The sequence below is a fragment of the Amblyraja radiata genome, chromosome 25 (assembly GCF_010909765.2).
Source record: "Amblyraja radiata isolate CabotCenter1 chromosome 25, sAmbRad1.1.pri, whole genome shotgun sequence".
In the NCBI taxonomy this organism is placed as follows: Eukaryota; Metazoa; Chordata; class Chondrichthyes; order Rajiformes; family Rajidae; genus Amblyraja; species Amblyraja radiata.
In genome coordinates, this window is record NC_045980.1 from 35,783,929 (window position 1) to 35,811,921 (window position 27,993).

Consider the following 27,993-nt stretch of genomic DNA (forward strand, 5'->3'; position numbering starts at 1 on the left):
CACCCACCCAGCACCCCCCACCCAGCACCCCCCCACCCAGTAACACCCACCCACCCAGCACCCCCCCACCCAGTACACACCCACCCAGCACCCCCCACCCAGCACCCCCCCCACCCAGCACCCCCACCCACCCAGTAACACCCACCCACCCAGCACCCCCCCACCCAGTACACACCCACCCAGCACCCCCACCCACCCAGTACCCACCCACCCAGCACCCCCCACCCACCCAGTACACACCCACCCAGCACCCCCCACCCAGCACCCAGCACCCCCCCCACCCAGCACCCCCCACCCACCCAGCACCCACCCATCTAGCACCTACCCACCACCCATCCACCAACCCACCCAGCTCCCCCCTCAACACCCACCCACACACCCACCCAGCACCCCCCTCAGCACCCACCCACCTCTCCCACCCACCCAGCGGCTCCCTGGGTGTCGAGTACTGGGATCTCCAGGCTCATGCTTCATACTGTTAATTCCTTTGAAGTACAAGCCCACTGAGTAGAAATTACACATGATCTCTAACTGTAATACAACAACTAAATCCAAGCACTGTAACACATACAATGACATAGACAAACCTGGAAAGTTTCTGCACCGTGTGCGTAATAAATCTCCCACAGGTGACATGCCCAATACTATGTGCAGATTACTGGCGCTCTTATTAACAAAGTACTGCCAGATACTCTCTTTAGCTGGACTGTAGCCAGCTTTCATTGCTTCATCTCTTACTTGTCCTAAAATCGTTTCTTTCTCGTCATCTGGAAAAAGTGCCGGGACAATGCCTGGAAAAGAACGTTAACAAAGAAATCCCATCAGCACCAGCTTGCTTTCATTCTGTAGTTTCCTTTACAGCCCAGGGTCGCTGGCCCAAAGAAGTCGTGTGAGAATTCTGATTCACTACTGATCCCTGGTGTAATTCACTACTGATGGTAGACAAAAGTGCTGGAGAAACTCAGCGGGTGCAGCAGCATCTATGGAGCGAAGGAAATAGGCAACGTTTCGGGCCGAAACCCTTCTTCAGACTGCTGTAGGGTGGGGGGCGGGCAACGGGGAGAATAAAGGAAAAAGGAAGAGGAGGAGTCCAAGGGCTGAGGGAGAGCTGAGAAGGGCTACCGGACAGCAAGGGCTACCGGAAATTGGAGAATTCAATGTTTATGCCGCTAGGGTGCAGACTGCCCAAGCGGAATATGAGGTGCTGCTTCCAATTTTCTCCAATTTCCGGTGGTGCTCACTCTGGCCATGGGGGAGGCCCAGGACAGAGAGGTCAGATTAGGGATGGGAGGGGGAGTTGAAGTGCTGAGCCACCGGGAGATCAGGTTGGTTAATGCGGGCCGAGCGGAGGTGTTCGGCGAAACGATCGCCAAGCTTACGCTTGGGTCTCACCGATGTAGATCAGCTGACACCTAGAGCAGCGGATGCAATAGATGAGGTTGGAGGAAATGCAGGTGAACCTCTGTCACACCTGGAACGACTGCTTAGGTCCTTGAATGGAATCGAGGGGGGAGGTAAAGCGACAAGTGTAGCATCTCTTGAGGTTGCAAGGGAAAGGGCACGGGGAGGGGGTGGTGCGGGAGGGAAGGGAAGAATTGACCAGGTAGTTACGGAGGGAGCGGTCTTTGCGGAAAGCAGACGGGGGGAGATTGGAAGATGTGGCGAGCGGTGGGGTCACGTTGGAGGTGGCGAAAATGAAGGAGGACTATTTGTTGTATGTGACGGCTAGTGGGGTGAAAGGTGAGGACTAGGGTGACTCTGCCCTTGTTACGAGTGGGGGGATGGGGAGAGAGAGCAGTGTTACGGGGTATGGAAGAGACCATGGTGAGAGTATCTATAGTAGGGGAAGGGAACCCCCGTTCCCTGAAGAATGAGGACATTTCCGATGCCCTTGCTGTCTCCTCCCCTTCTCAGATCTCCCTCAGCCCTCGGGCTCCTCCTCTTCCTTTTTCCTTTTTTCTCCCCGTCCCCCCCCCCCCCACCCCCCACCCCCCCCACATCAGTCTGAAGAAGGGTTTCGGCCCGAAATGTTGACTATTTCCTTCGCTCCATAGATGCTGCTGCACCCGCTGAGTTTCTCCAGCACTTTTGTCTACCTTTGATTTTCCAGCAAGAAGTTCCTTCTTAAATAATTCACTACTGGTCCATAGTGTAATTCACTACTGATCCTTGGTGTGTTCACTGCTGCACAACACTGCCCCATTGTGTAAAACAATCAACCATTGTGAAACAAGCATCAGAAAGTGACATTGCCGACACAGTTGTCAACATGATGCTACTTGTACAGTGTTACTATTGTGTTTAATTATGGTCAAAGCCATTGGCTAATATTTTTAATGTAAATGAATTTTGGTTAGTTTTTATAAGAAAATAAAACAGAAAATTTAAATATTGTTAAATATAAATAGCAATAAAACTAGCTAACAAGAATACATTGAAACCTTTAATCTTTTACAAAATGGCTTTGCAATATTAAATGGCAGGTTAAGCTGGTGAACTTTGCAGCTTTACATTTAAAATATATAAAACAATTGTTTCTAAAAGAGGAACATGAACATGAGTAATGCAGCAGGGAAACAGACCCTTCAGCCCAACATATCCACACTGACAAAGATACCGCATCTAAGCTGGTCCTATTTGCCTGCGTTTTGCCCTTTCCTATCTTTGTACCTGCCCAAGGGCCTTTAATAAATGCTGTTCTAGAACTTGCCGTGACTACTTCTTCCGGCAGCTCGTTCCATATACTCTGAGTGAAGAAGTTGTCCCTCAGGTTCCTATTCAGTTTCGCCCCTCTCACCTTAAACCTATGTCCTCTGGTTTATGAACCCCAACTCTGGGTAAAAGACTGTGCATTCACGCTATCTATTTCCCTCATGATTGTACACATCTCTATCACTGTGGTCCAAGGAATAAAGTCCCAGCCTGCCCAACCTCTCCCTGGAACGAAGAGTGGAAGAGCTAGAAACTGTAATTCCAACAAAAACGGCCTAGAATCACATACACCTTAATCATCATCTGGGCCAATTGGTTGAGGAATGGGAGATGGAGTTTAATTCAGATGTTAAAAGTGGCGTTGCATTTTGAACGGACAAACCAGAACTAGACTTAGGCTGCAAATGGCAGGGCCCTAGGAAGTTTAGTAAATCCTTGGAAATGGCAACACAGGTAGACAGGGCTTTGAAGAAGGCGTGTGGCATGCTTACCTTCATCAGTCAGACCATTGAGTACAGGGGTATACCTATACATCCTATAGGAAGGATGTTCTTAATCTACAAAAGTGCAAAAAGATGTACAAAGATGTTACTGGAAGTGGAACATTTGAGTTATAAGGATGGAGTGGATGGAGACATGGCGTGCTTGTAGAATAATACTCCTACTGCTCTGCCCTCATTCATGCGACAAAGTTCCACACAGTGAGCAGGACAAGATGGAGTGTAAAGGGTTCAGGTTGACCTTCTAGAGACGGAGCAAATGTTGGGTAGATAGTTAGTCTTTTCCCAATGCTAGGGGTCTAAAACTAAAGGGCAGAGATCGAAGAGAGGGGAAAGATTGTAGAAGGGAGCTCAGCAGTAATATTTTCACACATAGGATGGTGTGTGTATGAAACGAGCTGCCAAAGAAAATGGTAGAAGCTGGTGCAGTTCTGTCATTTGAAAGAGAGATACGTATATGGGAAAAGTTTGGAGGGATATGGGGCAAGTGGGAATAGTTTGGCTAGGTAACTTAGTCGGCCGCATGCCTGTTTCTTGGAGAGTTGGGCCAAAGGGCTTGTGTCCGTGCCTTGAGACTTTACGTACTGTTCTGGGCTGAACACCAGGAACCAATACTCTACATGTTCAAGATGTAAGTGCATCAGAGCACCAGTAAACATTGTGATAGATTGTTGAGCAAAGCGTTTGTGGACTTGAAGTGTGCGGCGGTTCAGTGCAGTTGTTGCAATACCTGAGGTCAGCATGTTGTTTATCAGCTCCAGGAATCCTTCCTCAGCCATGTGGGCATCAGTAAAGAGAAAGACTGTCGGCTTGTTCTCAATGCCTAGCTTCAGATACAGAGCTTTCAAATCGTCTCGGAAATTAGGCTCTGCATAACCACGACTCAGAACAATCTCATAAATCTGATACAAACAAAAATGAAAATGTTTAAGTGCTTATTGTTGCTGGCTCTGTGTGAATATGCACCCAGTCTGGAGAGAAGCATACCTCGCAGTCGGCTGTGTAGGAGGCCAGCTTGGTGAGGGATTGCTTGCCGGACCCTCCAACTCCCACCAACAGAGCGTGGCCCCTGTCCATCCGGATGATGCGATGAATCCTTGTCAAGTGCTCCACAGCATCATCGAACAGCACCAGCCTCATGTGCGACTTTGTCTCATTGTACTCTTCCAAAATTTCCTGTCACACAATCAATCCAATTTAACTAATTAACCTGCCAATCTCTACGTGCCAAATTATCATTCAAAAACAAGAAAAATGATGACATTCATCAGCAACTCATCTTTACACCAGTTCAGCAGGCATGAAACAAGGGCAGAATCAGAAGAGACAAAAGCTATGATAAGGGTTCAGGTGAGGGAGTATTTCGGAAGACGGACATGAAGGAGAAATAGGGAAATGATGGTCAGTGCTGGGAAGGGGCAGAGTGTGCACGCAGACAGTGGCAAGAAAAATAGTAACATCAAATGAGAGGGAAAACAAAACAAATGTGAAAGGCAGTGCACACTAGATTAGGACAGTGTCTTTAATGAACAACAGTGCCACATTAGCAGTCCCCAATCTTCTGGCACTACTCCTGTAAGCAGGGTTATTGGACAGGATGGATATTCATCCATAGTGCTGGGGAACTCAGCCAGGTCAGGCAGCATCTGTGGAGGGAATGGACAGAAGACATTTCACACTGGAACTCTTCTTCAGTCTGACGAAGGGTCCCAGCCCGATACATCGTCTCACTGACCCGCTGAGTTACTCCAGCGCTCAAGATTCCAACATCTGCAGTTTCATATTCTTCCAACCTGGTGATTTATCGACCTTCAAAGATGCTTTGCCCTTCATCCAAACATCTTCTCCCTTGCATATACTCCATCTAATATCCCAGCTATTTTCATATAAATGGCAACAGAGAAACCAACAATAAGATCTTTACCCGATCTGCATGACTGCACCAGAGCCATTTGGATCTGTTTGCCACAAGATGTGAGAGATAGTTATGTACTAGAAGCATTGGTTTCTTAAAACAATTGTTCAAAGGGAATGGATTAGTGTAAGGTGTAATGGTTCTTATTCCTCCCCACCTGGAAGAGAGCTTTGGCAGCTTCGTAGTCCTGCAGATCCTCATACACCCGTGGTTCACCCTCATGCATGAAGGTGCGGTAATCTCCAAACAGAATCGGATTCCTGCTGGTTTGCTCAAATATCGTTGGGAAATGTTCTTCTAGTAACTGGTTGATATTTCCTTGAACCTTAAAAATTAAAAAATAAAACCTTGAAAGAAAAACCATAATCCATGCAGAATGGATTTTCACAATTTATTTGCTACATTTGATAATTCCCTTCAAATCATTTGTTTCAATAGAGCAAGTTTTAATGTATTTTGAGGACATAGGCTTGATCTGACCTGATCAACTTGTCATGAGATACAGTGGAGGGCTATGGGGGCAGTCTGTTGACCTTTATACTAACCAGCATTTTGTCCTCTTCATTAATGAGCCTGTCATGAAACACTCGAAGGCATTCGTTTCTCCACAGCCGGACCATCTGTGCAACTGTCTGAAACCTTGCCAAATTGTAGAGAAAGAAAAGATTTTGAGAATGGAAGAAGTAAATGTCTGTTAAATATCAGGTTTTGTATCTGTTCCGAGTATCTGCTCACATACATACCATCCTCGGGACCCTTTTAAATACTTTCCCTCTTGTCTTAAACCTATGCCCGCTAGCATCTTATCTAAGCCCCTCATAATGTTATAATGACATCCTTCTTGTAACAGGTAAAGGGGACTATCCAAGCAACATGATCAGCATGCAGGCGCCACATCGAAAGGCCTGTATAACTCGATGACTGTATCAATATACATTGGCAGTATCTGCCACGTTCAGTGCTGAGGTGTTAAACCAAGGTTAGGACAGCTGTGAAAGATCTGAGTAGAAACAAGGAACTGCAGATTCTGGTTCACAAAAAATATTTTGTAATCTTTGTAAAAGATCCAAATTGAGTAATCAAAGAGCAGCATGATGTCACGACTCCAGGATTCAAGACACCTCACATGCTCTTCGTCGACTCCAGGACTTCTGTTCTCTAGGCCCCCATCCCCTCATCTTCACCATGAATGCCCATTCTCTCTACACCTCCATCCCCCACCAGGAGGGTCTCAAAGCTCTCCATTACTTCCTCGACCAGAGAACCAACCAATCCCCGTCTGCTGATACTCTCCTCCGCCTAGCGGAGCTGGTCCTTACCCTTAAATAACTTTTCATTTGACTCCTCCCATTTCCTCCAAATACAAGGCGTAGCTATGGGCACGCGCATGGCCCCTAGCTATGCCTGCCTCTGTGTAGGGTACATCGAACAATCCTTGTTCGAGACGTACCGTGGCCCTATCCCCAAACTCTACCTCCGCTACATCGATGACTGCATAGGTGCTACCTCCTGCACCCACACACAACTCACTGACTTCATCCATTTCACCACTAACTTCCATCCGGCACTCAAATACACCTGGACCATTTCCGACATTTCCCTGCCATTTCTTGACCTTACTATCTCCATTGCAGGTGATAGACTATTGGTCGACATCCACTATAAACCCACTGACTCCCATGGCTATCTGGACTACACTTCTTCCCACCCTGCTTCCTGTAAAGACGCCATCCCCTACTCCCAATTCCTCCATCTATGCCGCAGCTGCACCCAGGATGAGGTGTTCCACACCAGGGCATCGGAGATGTCCCCATTCTTCAGGGAATGGGGGTTCCCCTCTTCTACCATAGATGAGGCTCTCAGCAGGGTCTCTTCTATACCCCGTGACTCTGCTCTCACTCCCCATCCCCCCATTCGTAACAAGGGTAGAGTCCCCCTTGACCTGACCTTCCACCCTACCAGCCGTCACATACAACAAATAATCCTCCAACATTTTTGCCACCTCCAATGTGATCCCACCACTTGCCACATCTTCCCATCTCCTCCCCGTCTGCTTCCGCAGAGACCGCTCCCTCCGTAACTCCCTGGTCAATTCGTCCCTTCCCAGCCAAACCACCCCCTCTCCAGCACTTTCCACTTACCCGAAACGTTGCCTATTTCCTTCGCTCCATAGATGCTGCCTCACTCGCTGAGTTTCTCCAGCATTTTTGTCTACCTTCGATTTTCCAGCATCTGCAGTTCCTTCTTAAGCATGATGTCACTTGATGTCTGGTCTTTCAACCACACCTCAATCAACACTAGTGAAAGCAAGCTGTGGGACTCTGATGTGGGACGTGACCACAACTACCACTTGATGACCCTGAAGCTATTTCAACCTTCAGGGGGATACAGTCAGTGCTATAGACATGCTGGCATCAATGATCTCTTACCAATCAGAGACAAGTTCAAGTTCACATTTATTGCCACATGCACCAATTAAGGTACAGTGGGATTTGACTTACCATGCAGCCATACAAACAAAAGAGCACAAGACACAATAGAATACAACATGAACATTCACCACAGTGGAATCAACATTCTTCACTGTGGTGGAAGGCAATAACTCTGTCAGTCCTCCTCCTTTATTCATCCGTGGTCGGGCCCATGAACCATCCGCAGTCGCCGCTACGGATGGCCCGATGTACAGGCCCTCTCGTCGGGATACTCGAAACTCCGACGTTTGGACGGATGGAACACACTCCACGGCTTGGAGTTCACAAATCGGCCGCTTCCTACCGGAGACCAGGGCTTCACGATATTATAGGCCGCAGGTCGGCGGTCGGAGCTCTTAAAGTCCACACCTCGCCCGCGGCTAGAAGCTCCACAGACTGCGGCTTCAGTATGTTATAGACCGCAGGCCGGCGGTCGGAGCACTTCTTTTAGCGACCCCCAGCAAGGGATCACCCGGCTCCGCGATGGAAAGTCCGCGCTGCACCTGCTGCTGAAGCTCTGCACCCGACTCCGGGAAAGGCCGCACCAATCCAAGTTGTTAGGCCGCGAGGGAGGGCGGAATGCAACTAGGAGAAAAGTCGCATTCCACCGAGGTAAGTGACTAAAAAACAGTTTCCCCCAATTCCCCAAGTGGAAAAGACGAACAGCTGCTGGCTCACGGCGCCACCCATCGGAATAGTGGCTATTTCAACCTTCACGGGGATACAATCAATGCTATAGACATGCTGGCATCAATGATCCCTTCCCAATCAGACAGGTTTATAAGCTCACCTCTCAGGGGTTGCAAGGACAAGTCCATTGAACACTCTGGACAGGTCACGCAGATTGAAGATGTAGTGGAATTTGGACGGAGTTGGAGGCAGTTCTTGCACGATCATGGTGTACAGTTGGAGAGTAGCTGACGTCACTTTAACACTGATTGCCTGGACATCTTCACTGAAAGACTGTTCAAAAATCAGTGATGCGATTAGTTTCTGTCCAGCGTTCAGGACACAACCAGGACAGGAGGTCCTCAATGGTGTTCCATTTGTCTTGTTAATCCAACCAAGACTGATCTCAGATTAAGCTCCAGCCTTTCGAGGGAATGTGTTCTAAAATTCCACCCTGATTTACGAGGATTAAGAGGTGTATAAAATAGTGAGGGGAATAGATAGTAGTTGAGGCAGCTACAATAACATTTAAAAGGCACGTGCACAGATACAAGGATAGGAAAGGTTAGATGGGCATGAGCTAGACATGGGCATCTTGCTTGGATTGATGGGCCTGTTTCTCTGTTGTATGAAGATTTGGTTAACCACATGTGGAGCATTGCGTGCAGTTCTGGTCACCACGTCACAGGAAGGAAATGGAGGCTTTGGAGCTAGTGGAAGAGTTTCACCTGGATATTACCTGGATTAGGGATATTTGACATAAGGAGAGATTGGACAAACTTTGATTGTTTTCTCTGGAGCGCCAGACACTGAGAAGTGAACTGATACAAGTATATAAAATTATGAGAGACACAGATATGGTAGACAGTCACAGTGGCGCAGCAGGAGAGTCGCTGCCTTACAGCAAATGCCGCGCCAGAGACCCAGGTTCGATCCCGATTATGGGTGCTGTCTGTACAGAGTTTGTACGTTCACCCCGTGACCCGAGTGGGTTTTCTCTGAGATCTTCGGTTTCCTCCCACATTCCAAAGACGTAGATGTTGATTGGCTTGGTATATGTAAAAATTGTCCCGAGTGGGTGTAGGTTAGTGTTAATGTGCGGAGATCGCTGGTCAGCACAGACCCGGTGGGCAGAAGGGTCTGTTTACGTGCTGTATCTCTAAACTAAACTAAGTCAGAGCCTTTTCCCCCAGGGTAAAAGGTCAAATATTAGTGGGGTAAGCTTTAAGGCAAGAGGGGAAAGTTTAAAAGATGTGCAGAATGGTAGATGCTTGGTATGCACTGTGAGGGAGAGGGAGCAAATACGATGGCAGCATTTAAGAGGCATTTAGACAGGCATACGAGCAGGCAGGGTGTGGAGGGATAGAGACCCTCTGCAGGCAGATTGGATTAGTTTAAATTTGCATCATGTTGGCACAAACATGTTGGGGCTGAAGCAAAATGCAGGATTAATAGGGCACACACTCCAGTAATACTCCGATACTATTCAGTTTTGCCTCTGTCTTGGACACTAGGGTAATATTGTGCTTCAGTAACTGTTAGGAATCAAGTACGAGACGTATGAGGTGCTGTTTGGTGGTCATGTGAGTGTAGCAGCTACTTTAATACCAGACTTCACTGATATTGGAAACTCAACTCCAGCATCAAACTTTATTTTAATTAAATTGGGAGGAATCAGGGGGGACTGGTTTACTTATTAAATCTGCGGGGAAAGATTAACGAAAGGTCACTCCCAAGATAAACAGTAAGCACTGGTTTCTTTACACAATAATTACCATCGTGTGTCCCTTCAGAATGGAAGTGTAAATTGAAAATAATGATTCTTCTGCTGGGAACGTCACGTTGAACACACAAAACAGCGAGATAAACCTAGGATCCACTTCGTTACGTCCACCTCCAGCTTTTCCCATAGCAGCAATAAAGCCCAGGTCCTTCAGGATCTTATAGTTCAGTTCCTTGCCACGATCGTACATGCCACCTTTCTCCAGCAGGAGTTTCAGCAGAGCAATGGGTTGCTGTGTTCCATACACATCAACCTAGTTGTCAAGAAACCACAAAGGCAGATGACCCTTAGAACAGCAGAAATTATTCAAGGTGGGAAATTGTTTTGTTCTAGTTTTCACACAGACCTTTCCTTTTTACTATCTTACATACAACAATTATGCATAAATCATACATCAATTATGTTTTTGTATGAAGGACCATGAAGCCAATTGTCTATCCTGTCAGCTATCTCTCCTCGGATCCCGTTCAATGTAACCTTCCAGAGCAGCCGACCATGTGGAACTTGTCCAAAGGCTTGTTCAAATCCATGTACACAACGGCTACAGCTCTGCCCTCATCAATCTTTTTGGTCACATCTTCAAAAAAATCAATGATTTGTGAGTCACAATCTCCCATGTACTAAAGCATGCTGACTAAATTAAGATGGATACATTTCTAATCAGGTAAGGAATCAAAGTTATGAAACAAGGGCAAACCTGTGTAATTTTGGATCAACCATGAATTCAACGGTGGAGCAGACATGAGAAGCTCAACAAATGTGGTCATTTGTTGAACATGTTGAGCATTGATTATTTCCATTTTATCCGGATGACAGGTTGTGTTTAAAGTATCTCACTAGGAGCAGAACCATCGGCTGCCCCCAGCTACGTTACAAGGATGTCTGCAAGAGAGATATGAAGGCGCTCAACATCGATGTGGAGTCCTGGGAGAGCCTTGCAGCTGACCGCACGAGGTGGAGAGGTACCCTGAACTAACATCTCAAAACGGGGGAACGGAAACTGTTGAACGCAGCGGCAGACAAGCGGGCACACAGAAAGGAGCGCAGCAACTCAACAAACCAGAGACCACACACAAATGTGACCTTTGCCACAGAGACTGTCACTCCCGCATTGCTCTCTTCAGCCACAAGCGACGCCGCTCTAGCCGAGGTTTGGAGCAAGCAGCCAACAACTAGGATGCATCACCCATGGTCAGTCATGACCGAGGGGGGCCTACGAATACCCTTGTGCGTCATCTTTGGGATTGGCAGAGTGAATGACAGCTCAGTGCAGGATTGCACCTAATACATTAATTTTCATTGTTGCTCATAGGCTCCACCTACTCTGGGCATGTTCATATCATCAATGGAAGGCTCCACCTACCCTGGGCATGTTCATATCATCAATGAGATTCCATCTACTCTGGGCATGTTCATATCATCAATGGAAGGCTCCACCTACCTTGGGCATGTTCATATCATCAATGGTAGGCTCCACCTACTCTGGGCATGTTCATATCATCAATGAGACTCCACCTACCCTGGGCATGTTCATATCATCAATGAAGACCAGGAGACGCTTCCCCATCGGCGGTCCATATGTGACTTTGGTGCGTTTCTCCACATTGGCCTCCAGGTTTCTTTGTACATTCATTGAAGTGGTACGAGATGAAAAGTTGATCGTCAACAGCAGCTGAGAGATCAAACAAACATACTCAGACTGGAAAACCAAACCAATTAGCAATAGTAGACCATTAAGCCCTTGAACCTGCTCTCTGCTGTTCAATATCATCATTGATCTAACGTTTCCACGTCCACTTTCATGCCTTTTAACCACAACCTTTGATTCCCTTACTGATATTAAACATCTCTCTCTCTTGCAGGAAGCAGTCGCGACAACATTCAGGACAAGTCAAGTCAATTTTATTTGTCACATGCACATACAAGAGCAGTGAAATGAAAGTAGCAAGGCCTGCGGATTGTGCAAAAACTACAGAACAGAATAGAACAGAATCAGTATTTATATTTACATGTTAGAAAATAATGTTTTACAAAAGACACAACACAACAGTAAATTAGTCCCTGGTGAGATAAGAGTTTACAGTCCTGATGGCCGGTGGGAAGAAACTCCGTCTCATCCTCTCTGTTTTCACAGCATGACAGCGGAGGCGTTTGCCTGACCGTAGCAGCTGGAACAGTCTGCTGCTGGGGTGGTAGGGGTCCCCCATAATGTTGTTGGCTCTGGATCTGCAAGGAATTCCAAAGATTCACAAATCTTTGAGAGATAAAATTCTCTCTCACCTCAGCATTGATTGGGACTCCTTTATTCTGAGACTATGAACTCTGGTCCTAGACTGTTCTACTTTACATTGTCAAGCCTATTAAAAACTTTGATTTTACAACTATTTGCCTCTGTTTACTCCTCGCCCTTCTTTCATCTGCTGTTCTCTTTTGGCATTCCTTCTCCCCAGAGATGCTGCCTGTCCAGCACTCCAGCACTCTGTGAAACATCACCTATCCATGTTCTCCAGAGATGCTGCCTGACCCACTGAGTTACTCCAGCACTCTGTGAAACGTCACCTATCCATGTTCTCCAGAGATGCTGCCTGACCCGCTGTGTTACTCCAGCACTCTGTGCCTACCTTCCTCTTTTGGTCGCTATTTTTGTATTTAATTTCCATTCTTGCCTTCTAACTCAGTTCAGATACTCCTATGTCTGCCAGATTAAACTAACACTCTATGATGGTGTCGCCAGGCATTCATTTTACCATTCTCTCATTTCTGCTCTCGTTACAACGTTACAACAACCTATTGTCTATTGTCATGACACTGGGTAATCCTGAGATTACTAACCGTCTCTCTCTGATGGACAGGCAGAGGCATCATAGACCAATCAGAGAGGGGTCGATCAAGGAAAAGGGGCAGGAAGACAACATTAAGAGGTTTATAGAAACCTAATTATAGAATGGCGGTGCAGGAGTGGGCCATTCGGCCCTTCGAGCCAGCACCGCCATTCAACATGAATATGGTGGATCATCCAGAATCAGTACCCCGTTCCTGCTTTATCCCATTTCCCTTGATTTAGCCCTAAGAGCTAAACCTAACTCTCTCTTGAATACATCCACTGCCCTCTGTGACAGAGAATTCCACAGATTCACAACTCTCTGGGTGAAAACTTTTTCCTTATCTCAATCCTAAATGGCCTACCCCTTATTCTTAAACTGTGACCCCTGGTTCTGGGCTGCCCCGACATCGGGATCATTTTTCCTCCATCTAGCCTGTCCAATCTCTTATGAATATTATATGTTTCTATAAGATTCCCTCTCATCCTTCTGAATTCCAGTGTATATAAGCCCAGTCAATCCATTCTTTCATCATATGTCAGTCCTGCCATCCCGGGAATTAACCTGGTGAACCTACGCTGCACTCCCTCAATAGCAATGATGTCCTTCCTCAAATTAGACCACACAGTACTCCGGGTGTGGTCTCAGCAGGACCTTGTACAACTGCAGTAGGACCTTCTTGCTCCTATACTCCAATCCTCTCGCAATGAAGGCCAACATGCCATTAGCTTTCTTCACTGCCCGCTGTAACTGCATGCTTACTTTCAATGACTGATGTACAAGGACACCCAGGTCTCGTTGCACCTCCTAATCTGACATCATTCAGATAATAATCTGCCTTCCTGTTCTTGCCACCAAAGTGGATCTCACATTTAACCACATTATACCGCATCTGCCATGCATTTGTCCACTCACCCAACCTATTCAAGTCACCCAGCAACTTCATAGCATCCTCATCGCAGCTCTCACTACCACCCAGTTTTTGTGTCATCTGCAAACTTGGAGATGTCAGATTTAATTATTTTGTCTAAATTGTTAATATATATTGTAAATAACTGGGGTCCCAGCACTGAGCCGTGTGGAACCCCACTAGTCACATTATATCTAAATGTATGTAGTATATGAAACAGATCAATGAAGCAACATCACTAATATGGACAGCTGAGTTGAACGTAACCATTACAGAACGTGGATACAGGAGGAAGGGCTGGGGTAGTATTCTGGGATGTCTGACTTTGGGAAGGACAGGCAGGAAAGAAAAGCTGCTGAGGTAACTCTTCCACTTCAGCTTCTCTATTCTCCCCACTCAGGTCTTACCCGTGATGCATACATCTTACCATAACTGCTTTTCTAGTTCATGTCCCTGAGGCAAAGCCAAGTATTCCATGTTTTTATAAAATCATTTCAATATCTTATTCTGCCACTAAAGAATTTATCCCTGGACATGTGCCCCTAAAACACTTCCACCTGGACCAAGATACACAGCAGCCACTTCCCTGACTTCCTGCTATAGAGCAATGCCTCACGTTTTCATTCTATCCACGTAAGGCGACACGAGAACAGAGGAGATGAGAAAAATATCCATTGAAAAATAAATAGATATAAATTGATAGGAGTAGAGGCACGTACAGTATCATCGGTGTTCAGGTGTTTAAGGAAGTTCTGTGTTGTGGCTGTCTTAGATGTTCCCGATTCGCCCACCAGTAGTACGTAATACTTGATCATCACCATCTCTTCAAGCAGCCAACTAGTGCGTGTGGTGTCCACCGTAGGAACTGCAGAACATTACGCAACATTTAACCATGGCAAGCCACAAGATCACATTCATATATGCACACATTTAACATTATATCTCTGAATATCACCTGCCAATTAATTCTACTATTGGTACGTCTTTGTGCTAATTATTCACTGACATCGATCCACCTACACCCTTCAGTGCCAGTCAACCATCACAGTGGCAACAACTTACAATTCACACATTATACAAACAGCTTTTGTTTTGAATTCTGAGAAAAGAAAGTTATTTAACAAAATGTAATGGTGTGGTGGTGAGGTTGGCTGTACCACAGCTCCAGTGGCCCAGGTTCGAATCTGACCTCTGGTACTCAGTGCATTGCCCCTCTGTGACCACGTGGGTTTCTCCAGATGCTCTGCACTCCTCATCCCACACATTTAATGGTGGGTAGGTCACATGGATCAGCATGGGCCAGGATAACCAAGTTGTAAACTCATGTCACCCAGGCTTAGATCCCAGGAGTTTCACAAATACTCATGGAAAAATAAACATCTGTGACAAAATTTAGAATTATCTTTTTCCTCCATTATCCAAAACTGAAAAGTTCCTTGGATCAATAAACTTTTAATTTCTCATTTTAAAGCAAGTACTCTCAGGTCAAGTGGAACACGGTTGCTTACAGTGGAACTCCAAAATACCAATGAGCTATTTTCCTCTCTCCACACCAAGTCATCCTTGGACAATAGTTACACAGCGCATTAGCAATGCGTTAGGAGGAGAATTGTACCAAGGCAGACTCCCAACTGGAATTGGATTTAATTTGCTACAGAGAAGATAAACACAAAATGCTGGAGTAACAGCGGTACAGGCAGCATCTCTGGAGTGAAGGAATGGGCGACGTTTCGGGTCGAGACCCTTCTTCAGGCTAAAGTTTGCTTTACACATGACCAAGATTAAGCAGACAAAAGTTCCCTTGACCTCGTCACGCTGCGCCTCGTAACAGAAGCCCAATCTCCAAACTATTGCCCAGTAAATGCCTTGATTTGAGACAACTTACCAAGGATATCCAAAAATTTTCCTTTAGGGTTGTGGACATATTTCGGCACAAGCTTGGACCATGGAATCCATCTCTGCTTCTCGTCATCAAAATGAAAATCATAAAGAGTTGGTAGCTGGCCTGTAACAAACACAACAACACAGACTCCTGCATATTACTTTACTAAACTATTAGAAGTAAAACCTGCAGTCTCCTGTAACTCCACTCATCAAGTTAATGAAGAACATAGGGCAAAAGTAACTGGCGCAAGAGATTGATGTGAATGCTTTGTGAGCCAATGGTCGACTTCTGTGAAATAAGAAAGAAATGGCAATAAGAGGTGAATCAATGACAAGTGCCTCCTGCAGGTAGTGCTGCCACATCACCAATTCAATCACCTGGGTTCCCTCACGATCTCCAGTGCTGTCTGTGTGGAGTTTGCACGTTCTCCCCGTGACTGCATTGGCTTCCCCTGTGATCCATGCTCGAAAGGCACGCTGGTAGGTTGGTTAACTAGATGGAGTTGATGGGAGGGGAGAGATAATACATTAATGGGACCAAATAGGGAATGAGATTGAAGGGATGCTGAGAGTCGGCATACACTCGATGATCTGAATGGTCTCCTTCTCTGTTGTAACAAAATATAAACATAAGCACTGGCCTTCAGTGCATTCATTACTTGAAAACCCATAAATAATCACTTTCAGCCATTAAAATTCAAACTTCCAGAAAGGGTTAGAGAGATAGTGAACAAACTCGGGGAGGTGGGACTAGTGTACATGGGGCATCTTGGTCAGCCAAAGAGCCTGTTTCCCTGCTGTATACGACTCAAAATATCTCTATGACTAGCTTCATGTTTAAATCTTTCAATCTCCCTTTACCCCTCCTTCCTATCTGACTTCACTGAACTCCTCACACTTGCCTCATCTCTCTCCCCACGTCTGCTGCTACTTGGTGACTTAAATATTCATATGGACTCCCCCACCTGCAAGCTCGCATCTGAATTCGCCTTTTTACTTGACAACTTCTCTCTCACTCAGCACGTTACCTTTCCCACCCATGACAAAGGTCACATCCTTGACCTGGTCTGCTCCACAAATCAACCGGTACTCGACTTCCATCCATGCCTCTTCCCCCTCTCTGATCATAAGCTTATACGGTTCACCATCCCTTCTCCGACACCTCGCCCCCGCTTCCTCCGAGAAATCACCTTCCGTAATCTAAAATCCATCGATCCCCACCATCTCTCTGACCTGCTCTCCACCACTCTCCCCCTGGACTCAACCCATATCTCACCTGATGATCTCACAAACCATCTCAACTCCACCTTGTCTACCTCCCTTAACATTCTGGCCCCCCTCAAAACAAGAACCGTAACTTTTAACACATCTTCACCCTGGTACACACCTGCACTTCGTAAGCTGAAACAGACTGGTCGCCGACTTGAACGACTCACAAGTAAATCATCTCTCACAGTCCACCATGAAGCTTACAAACTCCACCTCACTGCTTGCAAAATCTGCCTACCTCTCCTCCATATTCACCGACCCCTGCCTAAACCACAGAACCCTCTTCTCCACAGTGGGCAACCTCCTCAAGCCTCGAGCCAACACTCTCCCTACCTCTACTCCGGATCTCTGCAACTCATTCCTCCACTTTTTCGCTGATAAAATCAGCACCATCTATCAATCTTTATCCCCTGTACCCGACTCCCCAGCATCTACTCCACCACCTACCAAGGCCCCTCCTTTCAACATCTCCACTGACCTCCTTACCCCTCCTCCACTGCTTCCTCTCCCAGTTTGACCTGGTCACCCCTATTGAAATCTCCAAACTCATCAGCTCTTCCAAACCCACTACCTGCTCCCTCGACCCTCTCCCCACTCCCCTGCTGAAGTCCTGCCTCCCCGTTCTCTGCCCCTACCTCACTAATCTCTTCAACTCCTCATTGTCCCAAGGAATTGTCCCCTCCGCTTTCAAAACTGCTGCTGTCACACCAATCTTAAAGAAACCTGGTCTTGATCCCTCCTCTCTCATTAACTACCGCCCAATCTCAAACCTCCCCTTTCTTTCTAAAACCCTGGAGCGTATCGTTGCGTCACAACTTCATTCCCACCTCCTTGCGTATAACCTATTCGAACCCCTCCAATCTGGCTTTCGCCCCCTCCATAGCACAGAAACTGCTCTCCTCAAAGTCCTCAACGACCTCCTCACCTCTGCTGACACTGGTTCCCTCAACATCCTCATCCTCCTCGACCTGAGTGCAGCCTTCGATACAGTGAACCATAACATCCTGCTTACCAGACTTGGAGACCTTGGCATTGAAGGTTCTGCACTCAGCTGGCTCTGTTCCTACCTTTCCAACAGATCCCACTTCATCTCTCTCCATAACCACACCTCTGCTACAGCCACAGTCACTCAAGGCGTTTCCCAAGGCTCCGTACTCGGCCCCCTCCTCTTCATCATCTACATCCTCCCCCTTGGTCAGATACTCTGCCACTTTAACCTGGACTTCCACTGTTACGCCGATGACACCCAGATCTACCTCGGCACCAAATCCCCCCACAACCCCCCCCCTCTCCCATATCAACTCCTGTTTGTCAGCTATAAAAACCTGGATGCAACATAACTTCCTCAAACTCAACAGCGATAAAACAGAATTCCTCCTCATAGGCTCCAAATCCACACTCAGCAAAATCAATAACCCCACTCTCACCATCGACGGCACCACTGTCTCCCCATCTCCCAAGGCCCGCAACCTTGGCATGATCTTTGATTCCACCCTCTCCATTGAGCCTCACATCCGCCATGTCATTAAAACCACCTTCTTTCATCTCCGCAACATCGCCAAACTCAGACCCTCTCTCACACCTCTCGCTGCTGAAAGACTCATCCATGCCTTCATCTCCTCCCGACTGGACTACTGCAACTCACTTCTCCTTGGCATCAGCTCCACCTACATCAACCGACTCCAACCGGTCCAGAACGCAGCCGCCCGACTCATCACCCACACCAAATCCTGGCATCACATCACTCCAGTCCTCAAACAACTTCACTGGCTTCCCATCTCCCACCGGATCACCTACAAAATCCTGATCCTCACCAACAAAGCCCTCCACCATCTGGCCCCCCCATATCTCACTGACCTCCTCTCCCCCTACCAACCCTCACGGTCCCTCAGATCCACATCAGCCGGTCTCCTCTCCATCCACAAATCCAACCTCCGCAGCTTTGGGGACAGAGCCTTCTCCAGGGCAGCTCCCAGGCTCTGGAACTCCCTCCCCCAACTGATCCGAAATTCCGTGTCCCTCACCATCTTCCAGACCCGCCTCAAGACCCATCTCTTCACCTCTGCCTATCCTTAGCCCCACGTCCCCCTCCCTTTTCATCTGTGCTTGAATTGCCTCATATTGTGTTTTGAATTGAATTCTGTCTTTAATTTGTGTACTAGTCATGTCTCTACTATTTATTTCATTCCGCTTATATGTTTTTCCTCTACTTGCTAAATTTTTGTAAGGTGTCCTTGAGACTCGTGAAAGGCGCCCATAAATAAAATTTATTATTATTATTATTTACAACCGTGCTCAAATAAAGTGACCAAGCTTTTAGTTATTCCCTCCCTGTAAAGCTGCTGTGGTATTTGTTATGTAAATGTTTCAATGACAGTATAAAGTGGCTGCAGCATACCCCTACAAGATGCAGCTGCAACTTACCACAGCTTCCTCCAACGCAGCTTAAAACCAATGGTCTTTCACAGCACCATTATATGGAAATGGTGATTGGAGACAGAGTTATAATGCACCCGCTACTTTATTCTCTACATCACTCAAATTAATCTCTAAGGAAGGCAAGGGCAGCAGGTGGCTGGGAACAAGATGGCGTCTAATGTCACATCACCCTGACATTGAAATATATCATCCCTCCAGCTTGACCCGGTCCAAATACTGCACCTCTCAACCACCCTAACCTTCACTAGAATAACCACAGCTGCTTCCCACCTCCTTCTTGAAGACAATTACAGACTGACCGGCCAGTGACATCCACATCTCACGCGCAAGAACAAAATAAAATCAGGAAAATATTTTACACTCCACCTCTGATAATATGTTGTGTTTACGGCAATCGTAGCTGTTCAATATCCAGCAGGTACAGTATTTACTGTTAAAAGACAAAACATGAAGTGGGAAAGGTACCTGGCAATTCTCCTGGGCCAGCAAAGACATTGGGAGTTTCAACCATGGACATACTGGCGAGACGTTTCACATAGTCATCAAACTTGATTCTTGCATCCTCCAGAAGGCAGGCACCCAGAGAGCAATACAAGGCTTCAATAAAATAGCATTCCAGGACATCAAATCTCTCCACCTCTTTCTTCAACAAACAATCCAACATCTTAGTCAGTTGTGTCACCTGCAAAGATGATTCAAATCAAACCTTAACTATGGGTCTGCCAATTAACAGTAGAATCTACTGAAAACAAAATAACTTGAAATGTTTGCACTTGTACATGAAAATGGTGATGCGAGACGGAGATATAATACTTTGCTTCATTCTCTACACCTCGCTGCCACCAAGGTACAGGAGATGAGAACCATGACAACAAGTGCTCTTGAAGCACACTGCACAAGCCTACCTCAGCACCAAACCACTCCTTTGTACAAGGTTGATTATGTACTTTGGCTTGCACTATTATCATCTGATTTGCGTGGTTTAACTGAAAAGGTATTGCATATTTATTCATTGTGTTTAAGGTGCATATGATAATTGAACACTGTTGACTGTAAATCCCTTCCTGGAGGGACAGGTTCTTGCTGTTCGCCATATCATCATTCTACGGGTCTTCTACACTTCACTCTTCACTCAGTAAATCTCCCTCACAATCCAATCCTGAAATCAGTCCACTGCACTGCAAATACATGTTTCTTTCTCCAACTATGGTTTTCAAGCTTTATATAATTCTGTCCTCTTGCACAATCTACAACATGGATAAAATACAATTTCCTTTGATTCATTAGGACATAAATAGAGCATGCAGGTTGTCTGTGCTAGTCACACACATCCTGACATGACTGCCTGGGAATAGGCATTGTGGGCTGCAGGGCCTGTGTGGGGGCTGCACGGCCTGTGTGGGGGGCTGCAAGGCCTGTGTGGGGGGGGGGGGGGGGCTGCAAGGCCTATGTGGGGGGGGGGCTGCAAGGCCTGTGTGGGGGGGACTGCAAGGCCTGTGTGGTGGGCTGCAAGGCCTGTGCCTTTGCTGTACTCTTCTATATTCTTTCACCATCACTGCTCTACACTTCCACACAAATTCCTAGCAATTGGGCACAAACTTCACTCACATGAGAGTTAATTTGAGAGTTCCAGCAGATACCTAGAATTTGAGCTGAAGTCCAATGGACATCTTGCCTTTAAGCCTCCTGGAGGCGTAGTCATCAAATCATGTCTTAATGCAGAAACTGATCAATCCTGGCGAGGAGCAAACTAACCATGCATTCTCCACTTGAGGTGCCTTTGATTTTTAATTTAATTATACCACAGAGCAAAGATATTACATATGTTGACAAATTACCATCACAGGTCTCTACATTTATTGGCCTTGCTTTCCATCAACCTTATACCTGACAGTAAGCAGTTTCACCAATCTTGTTCTTTAACAGTTACTCTTTTTGCTCACCCCATTGATGATATTTCACATCAAAATGTTTAGCCATTCTACCTTCTTACCATGTTCAGTTCTGTTTGAGGGATGATTACTCTTAACTTCTCCACTTGTCTGCCATCCAACATCCCTTCCACAATCAGTTCAAGGATCGGAGGTACATACTTATCAAACAGCTTGGTGAGATCAGTCTGTTCTTGCTGAAGTAAACAGGAACAATGACAAGTCATCTTGTGAAGGCTGAGATTTCAAGCTGTCACATTACACTGCTGGCTTCTTTAACCCTTAATATTTCACTCATCTTACATCTGATAAATCTCTGCATTGACTCTGTGCAAAGTTGTGGATTTCACAAAGCTTTGGAACTAAAGTTACTGCTGCAATTTAGAAAAACTATGTGACCACTATCAATTCTACTGCTGGTCGAAGGATATATTGGCATTATATATATCTATATAACTAAAAGTCTAATTTTCACCACTTCCTGTCTGCGTCGTATATTGATTTTAGAAAAAACGCTGCCATATATCGCTATGATTTTTGGCCATCTTACTCACGTCCTCCTCCGCTGAGGCAGCCCCGAGGATTTTTCCGATCGATGAAAAATAAAAAAAGTTATGAGTGTTTAAAAAATCTTGAGATCAGCTGATTGGTCCTCTCGCAAGTCAATCACCACGATGAAGTTAACGCCCCTTCCGGGGGCGGGGGCGGAGGCATGACTATAAAACCCCAGATGCCTGGACGTGAGTCAGTTACTCTGGAAGATCACGAGGGAGAGTCCACAACTGTGATTCTAAGCTGTGAATCAACTGAACTGTGAGTCTGCAATGTACTTCAATAAATGATTTGTTAGCCCTTAATTAAATTTAAATTTCTTTATTTATATAGCACATTTTTAGTCAACTTGCATTGACCCCAAAGTGCTTCACATAATTACATTCACACACACAGGCAAAGGTGGGTGAAGTGGCTTGCCCAAGGACACACACAGGCAAAGGTGGGTGAAGTGTCTTGCCCAAGGACACAACGACAGTATGCACTCCAAGCGGGATTCGAACCAGCTACCTTCCGGTTGCCAGCCGAACACTTAGCCCATTGTGCCATCTGTCGTCCACAATGACAATGTAATTAGTTGTTTGGCAATTTGGTAGCCTGCACTCTGCTTGAAATGCTATGAAATTGAATTTAGTGGCCTGCACTCTGCCTGAAATGCTATGAAACTGAATTTGGTGGCGTGCACTCGGCCTGAAATGGTATGAAACTGAATTTGGTGGCGTGCACTCTGCCTGAAATTCTATGAAATTGAATTTGGTGGCCTGCACTCTGCTTGAAATGCTATGAAACTGAATTTGGTGGCCTGCACTCTGCTTGAAATGGAATTTGATTTGATTTGATTTGATTCAACTTTATTGTCATTGTCTTCAAGTAAGAGACAACAAAATGCTATTTCCCATACAGTCATACGTATAAAAAAAACAAAAACACAGAACACGATAGTCCACAACACAAACATCCCCACAGCGGCACCAAAGTTCCCCACTGTGAGGGAAGGAACCAAAGTCCAGTCAACCTCCTCGCTGATGTTCCCCGATGTTCACCCGTGGTCGTGGTCTCCCGACCCCCCCGCAGTCGCCGCTACGGATGGCCTGATGTTCAGGCCCTCTTGCCAGGAACGATGGAGCCCCGACATCGAATGGAAGAACATGCTCAGCGGCCTGGACCTCTGAATCGGCCACCTCCCACTGGAGTTCGCGGCTCCCGAAGTCCACAGGCCGAGCTGGGCGGAGATTCAACGCTGGCGGCCCCCAGCAAAGGGTTCCAGGACTCCGCGATGTTGGTCAGCGCCACCCACGCTGGGAGCTCCGCAGACCACAGCTCCATGATGTCGATGCAGCAGGCCCAACACTCTGGAGCCTCAAAGTGCGATCCCAGGTGAGGCATCGCCCGCTGCGCGATGTAACCAGTGCTGCACCGCCGCTGCTGAAGCTCTGGTCCGGTCCCCGGCAGGAAAGGCCGCGCCAATCCAGTTGGTAGGCTGCGAGGAGGGGGGCGAGGGCGTGACTCGGATAATAGTCACATCCTCGCCAGGAAGTGACTGAAAGACTGACCCCCTTACCCTCCCCCCCCCCTCCCCCACACAAAAGCACTAAAAAAAAACATCCAAAAACACTTTTAACAACTAAAAATAAAAAACGACAAAAAGACTAGGCGGAGGCAGCCATTAACAGCGCCACCGGATTTCAAGGAATAGCCGTGAGTAAACTGCCAGCCCACCAGCCCTGAGTGACTGAGCTGCCAGCCCACCAGCCCTGAGTGACTGAGCTGCCAGTCCAGCCCACCAGGCCTGAGTGACTGAGCTGCCAGCCCACCAGGCCCGAGTGACTGAGCTGCCAGCCCACCAGGCCTGAGTGACTGAGCTGCCAGCCCACCAAGCCTGACTGAGCTGACATCCCAAGAATCCACTCGGCCCACAATGTCCATACTAGCCCTCTGGAAACCAGTCACTTCGGCCCACAACACCCATACTAGCGCTCCAGTATCTATATCTACATCTATATCTATCTATATCTATATATATATATATATATATAGGAAGCAACTGGTTTTAAGTTCATTTTACCATATAGATAATTAGTCATTAAACCGTCATTAAAACAAATGCAGTTATGATCCAGAACATTGTTGCACATTTTTAATAGGAAGATTATTCTTAGATACTCATGTGGAAAATTATTATAACATATTTTGTTATAGTTGAGCCTTCAAAGCAAATGAAAATATTTGCAAAGATATACATTTTTATAATCAAATGTAGTATTCATTCTGGAAAACCACCTGTCAATTAAATAAAGTCTACAACTTATTGTAGATTTTCCAAAGGCCAATATGTAAGCTGCTTGTTTACTGACCGCACCTTGACAGTCCTCTGACTGATCCACTTTTGCCAGAAGGGAGTGTATCGCAGGTTCTTGGGGTCCACATACACCATGCCGCAGCGAGAGACAGTTGCTGGGGAAGCATACTGTAAATCTCCCACCTACACAACTCACAAGGTGATAAAGATCAGACTCAGCACAACTGAACAGATTCTCACATCAATAATAAAGTCAAACTTTTACTCTGGCTTTAATTTCAACTCCAGCTTCTGTCCCTGCACCCACCACTACCTTTGACAGCTTATAGCAGATAGCGAGCACTCCTTGTGTGAAACGATTGCCCTCAGATTCTCTTTAAACCCCCCCCCCCCCCTCCCCTTACTGACCTTAACTTACGCCTCCATATTTACACCCCCTCCCTAGGAAACAGACTGTGTCTATCTACCCAATCCATGCCTCTCATCATTTTATATACGTCTATGTCACCTCTCCGACTGAATCAGGGGAGAGGAAGATACAGAGACATGGAAGTTTAAGGTGTGAAAACGAGACAAAGGGGGTGGAGATCAAGGAACATGTAGAATAGATCATTGTTAGCTAGGAGAAGCTAATATCGAAGCAAACAGAGATAAAATGTAAACAAGGACAATCAGACCAGTGGGAGAACAGGGAAGGGGAGAGGGATGGAGAGAGCGGGAAAGCAAGGGCTATTTGAAGTTAGAGAAGTCAATATTCATACCGCTGGGGTGTAAACTACCCAAGCAAAATATGAGCTGTTCCTCCAATTTGGGAGATCAGGTAGGTTAAGGTGGACTGAGCAGAGGTGTTCAGCGAAATGATCGCCAAGCCTGCACTTGGTTTCGCCGATGTACAGGAGTCCACACCTGGAACAGCGGATACAGTAGATGAGGTTGAAGGTGGAACACGTGAACCTCTGCCTCACCTGAAAAGACTGTCGGGATCCTTGGACAGAGTCAAGGGAGGAGGTAGAGGGACAGGTGTTGCATCTCCTGCGGCTGCAGGGGAAAGTACCAAGGGAGGGGGTGGTTTTGGTGGGAAGGGATGAGTTGACCAGGGAGTTGTGGAGAGAACGGTCTCTGCAGAAAGCGGAGGAGATGGGAAGATGTGGCTAGTGGTGGGATCCCGTTGGAGGTGGGGAAAATGTCGGAGGATTATGTGCTGTGTGTGACGGCTGATGGAGTGAAGGTGAGGACAAGGGGGACCCGGTGCCTGTTGGGACTGGGGGGAGGGGAAGCAAGAGCGGAGCTGTGGGATATGGAGGAGACCCTAGTGAGGGCCTCATTTATGATGGAAGAGGGAAACCCCCATTCCCTAAAGAATGAAGACATTTGCAATGACCTGGGATGGAACACCTCATCTTGGGAGCAGACGCGGTGCAGACGGGGGAATTGGGAGTAGGGGATAGAGTCTCTACATTGTAAATATTATTGTTAATAATTGATTACATTATTTTTGGTTAAAAAAGAGCAGAGCACAGTGAGCCTGTACACGGTACCTCAAACAGCAGTGAACAGTGAACAGAGTGAGCCTGTAGACATACCTCAAACAGCATGGCACAGTGAGTTTGTAGACGAATCCGCTCCCCGTTCGCCAATGTCAACAACTTGTTGTCGTCCATCACAGAGTTCATGTTTTCCACCCAGAGTGCATCCACATCACTATCAAATAAAATATACCTGAAAAACACACAAAAGCAGCGTCACGGCAAGTTGCTGAATAAAAGCATCATTGTAACATTTACTTTACAATGTCTGTCTCAACATCAAAAGTTGGAATAACCACTCCTGTTGTGAGTGATCATGCAGGAAAACGACAAACAGGATTGAATTGGATTCTTACCTCCTTTCCTTCTTGTCCGTCGGTTTATTGATATCTCTAAAAATGTTTGATAAGATTCCATCGGTCCAATCGCGAGTGACAGGATCCAAGATTCCGTAGAGTTCAATCACACTCACGGCCTTTGCATTCAGTGTGTACAGTTTTGTCACTAAGGACATTCTACAAGATAAGAGGGAAAACTGAGAAACATTGTTTTCAAACCAGACAAGGGAATATCTTCATGATTATAAACCTAAATCTTGTCACTGTGTTATACAAAGGCATCTACATAAACAAGTCATGGAACTATACCGCACAGAAAAAGGCCCTTCGGCCCAACTTGTCCATGCCGACCATGCTGCCTAACTGAGTTAGTACCATTGGCCTGCACTTGGTCCCTATCCCTCCAAACCTTTCCTAACCATATGCCTGTTCAAGAGTCTCAAAGGTTGTATTTGTACGTGCCTCTATCACTTCCTCTGGCGGCTCGTTCCATGTCTGTACCACCTTGTGTGAAAATCATTGTTTTCTAAATCCTTTCCCTCTCACGTTAAACCTATGCCCTCCAATTTTTTAGAAGCAAGTGAGCCAAATGCCTTCTTCACCACCCTGTCCACGGCATACATCCCTGTCCATGATGTACCTCTAACCCCAGGTCTCTCTCTGTTCTATAACTTGTCCCTGAGTGGTTAGGATTTCCACCTTCTGAATGTTGTGTGGCAGTGTCTCCTCACCCGAATAGTGTGGTGTTTATTGGATCTCACCTTGTTTGAGCCTGGCAAAGTGTGTTAATGACCACAGTCTTCCCACCTCCCGTGGGTCCCACTACCATGGTGGTGTGTCGAGTCATCATCGTTTCGTACATCTGAACCACTTTATCCACCTGTATAAAGGCAGGTTTTCACCAATTTTCACAATCAGATCTTTGCATTACATTTAGATTCTCAATAATTAAGAATGACTCAATTTTCTCGTTGAAGAAACAAAGACCCAAGATGCCCTTAAAGGTTTAATTTAACACACCGAGGCTGTCAGTTCAGCTGTTAGTTCTCAAGAGACTTCAGAACTGGGAAGAGGAGTAGTTTGGGAGATTAAGGGTTTGTTAGTTCCGAATGAAGGGGTGTCAGGCTTTAGTGGAGGGCCATTTGGGGGAAGCCATTGTGAGTTCCTAGTGCAGTCTGACAAAGCAAGGGCTGAAGGTTTGGGGGGTGGGGGGGGGGGGGGGTGGGGTGTAGTCAGACAGGCAGATGGTGACTGAGGACTCAACAAGTAGGGGGACAGACTGCAAACAAGACACCAGGGTGACGTGTTGCCTCACAGAGAAATATGAGCAATTGTGGGCCCCATATCTGAGGAAGGATGCGCTGGCTCTGGAGAGGGTCCAGAGTAGGTTTACAAGAATGATGCCACGAATGAGTGGGTTAACCTATGATGAGCTTTTGACGGCACTGGGCCTGTACTCGCTGGAGTTTATAAGAATGAGGGGATACCTCATTGAAACATGCAGAATAGTGAAAGACTTGGATAGAGTGGATGTGGAGAGGATATTTCCACTAGTGGGAGAGTCTAGGACTAGAGGTCATGGTCTCAGAATTAGCAGACGTTCTTTTAGGAAGGAGTTGAGGAGGAATTTCTTTAGTCAGGGGGTGGTGAATCTGTGGAATTTTTTGCCACAGAAGACGGTGGAGACCAAGTCAGTGGATATTGTTAAAGGCAGAAATAGATAGATTCTTGATTAGAAAGGGTGTCAGAGGTTATGGGGAGAAGGCAGGAGAATGGGGGTTTGGGAGGGAGAGATAGATCAGCCATGATTGAATGGCAGAGTAGACTTGATGGGCTGATTGGCCTAATTCTACTATTCCTTCTGACATCAATTAATTGAAAAGAAAGATATCTTTGACTTTGTGCTTCACTATTATCTTACCTAAAGTTTAATGTCAGTCAATTAGCTGTTTATGCAATGGATATTTTAATAA

The 27,993-nt window shown here is 46.4% G+C and overlaps 1 protein-coding gene across 1 annotated transcript in view; it reads right to left on the reverse strand.

The window, feature by feature from the left end:
• Positions 1-27,993, reverse strand: part of dnah10 (dynein axonemal heavy chain 10) — a 140,706-nt gene that overhangs the window by 37,955 nt on the left and 74,758 nt on the right. The window contains 16 exon segments of the mRNA XM_033043074.1: positions 588-791; positions 3,943-4,114; positions 4,200-4,388; positions 5,285-5,452; positions 5,673-5,766; positions 8,389-8,561; positions 10,043-10,303; positions 11,570-11,722; positions 14,502-14,647; positions 15,668-15,787; positions 19,840-20,056; positions 21,368-21,502; positions 24,217-24,339; positions 25,740-25,875; positions 26,039-26,197; positions 26,782-26,900. Of these exon segments, the coding sequence (XP_032898965.1) occupies positions 588-791; positions 3,943-4,114; positions 4,200-4,388; positions 5,285-5,452; positions 5,673-5,766; positions 8,389-8,561; positions 10,043-10,303; positions 11,570-11,722; positions 14,502-14,647; positions 15,668-15,787; positions 19,840-20,056; positions 21,368-21,502; positions 24,217-24,339; positions 25,740-25,875; positions 26,039-26,197; positions 26,782-26,900 (2,569 nt within the window).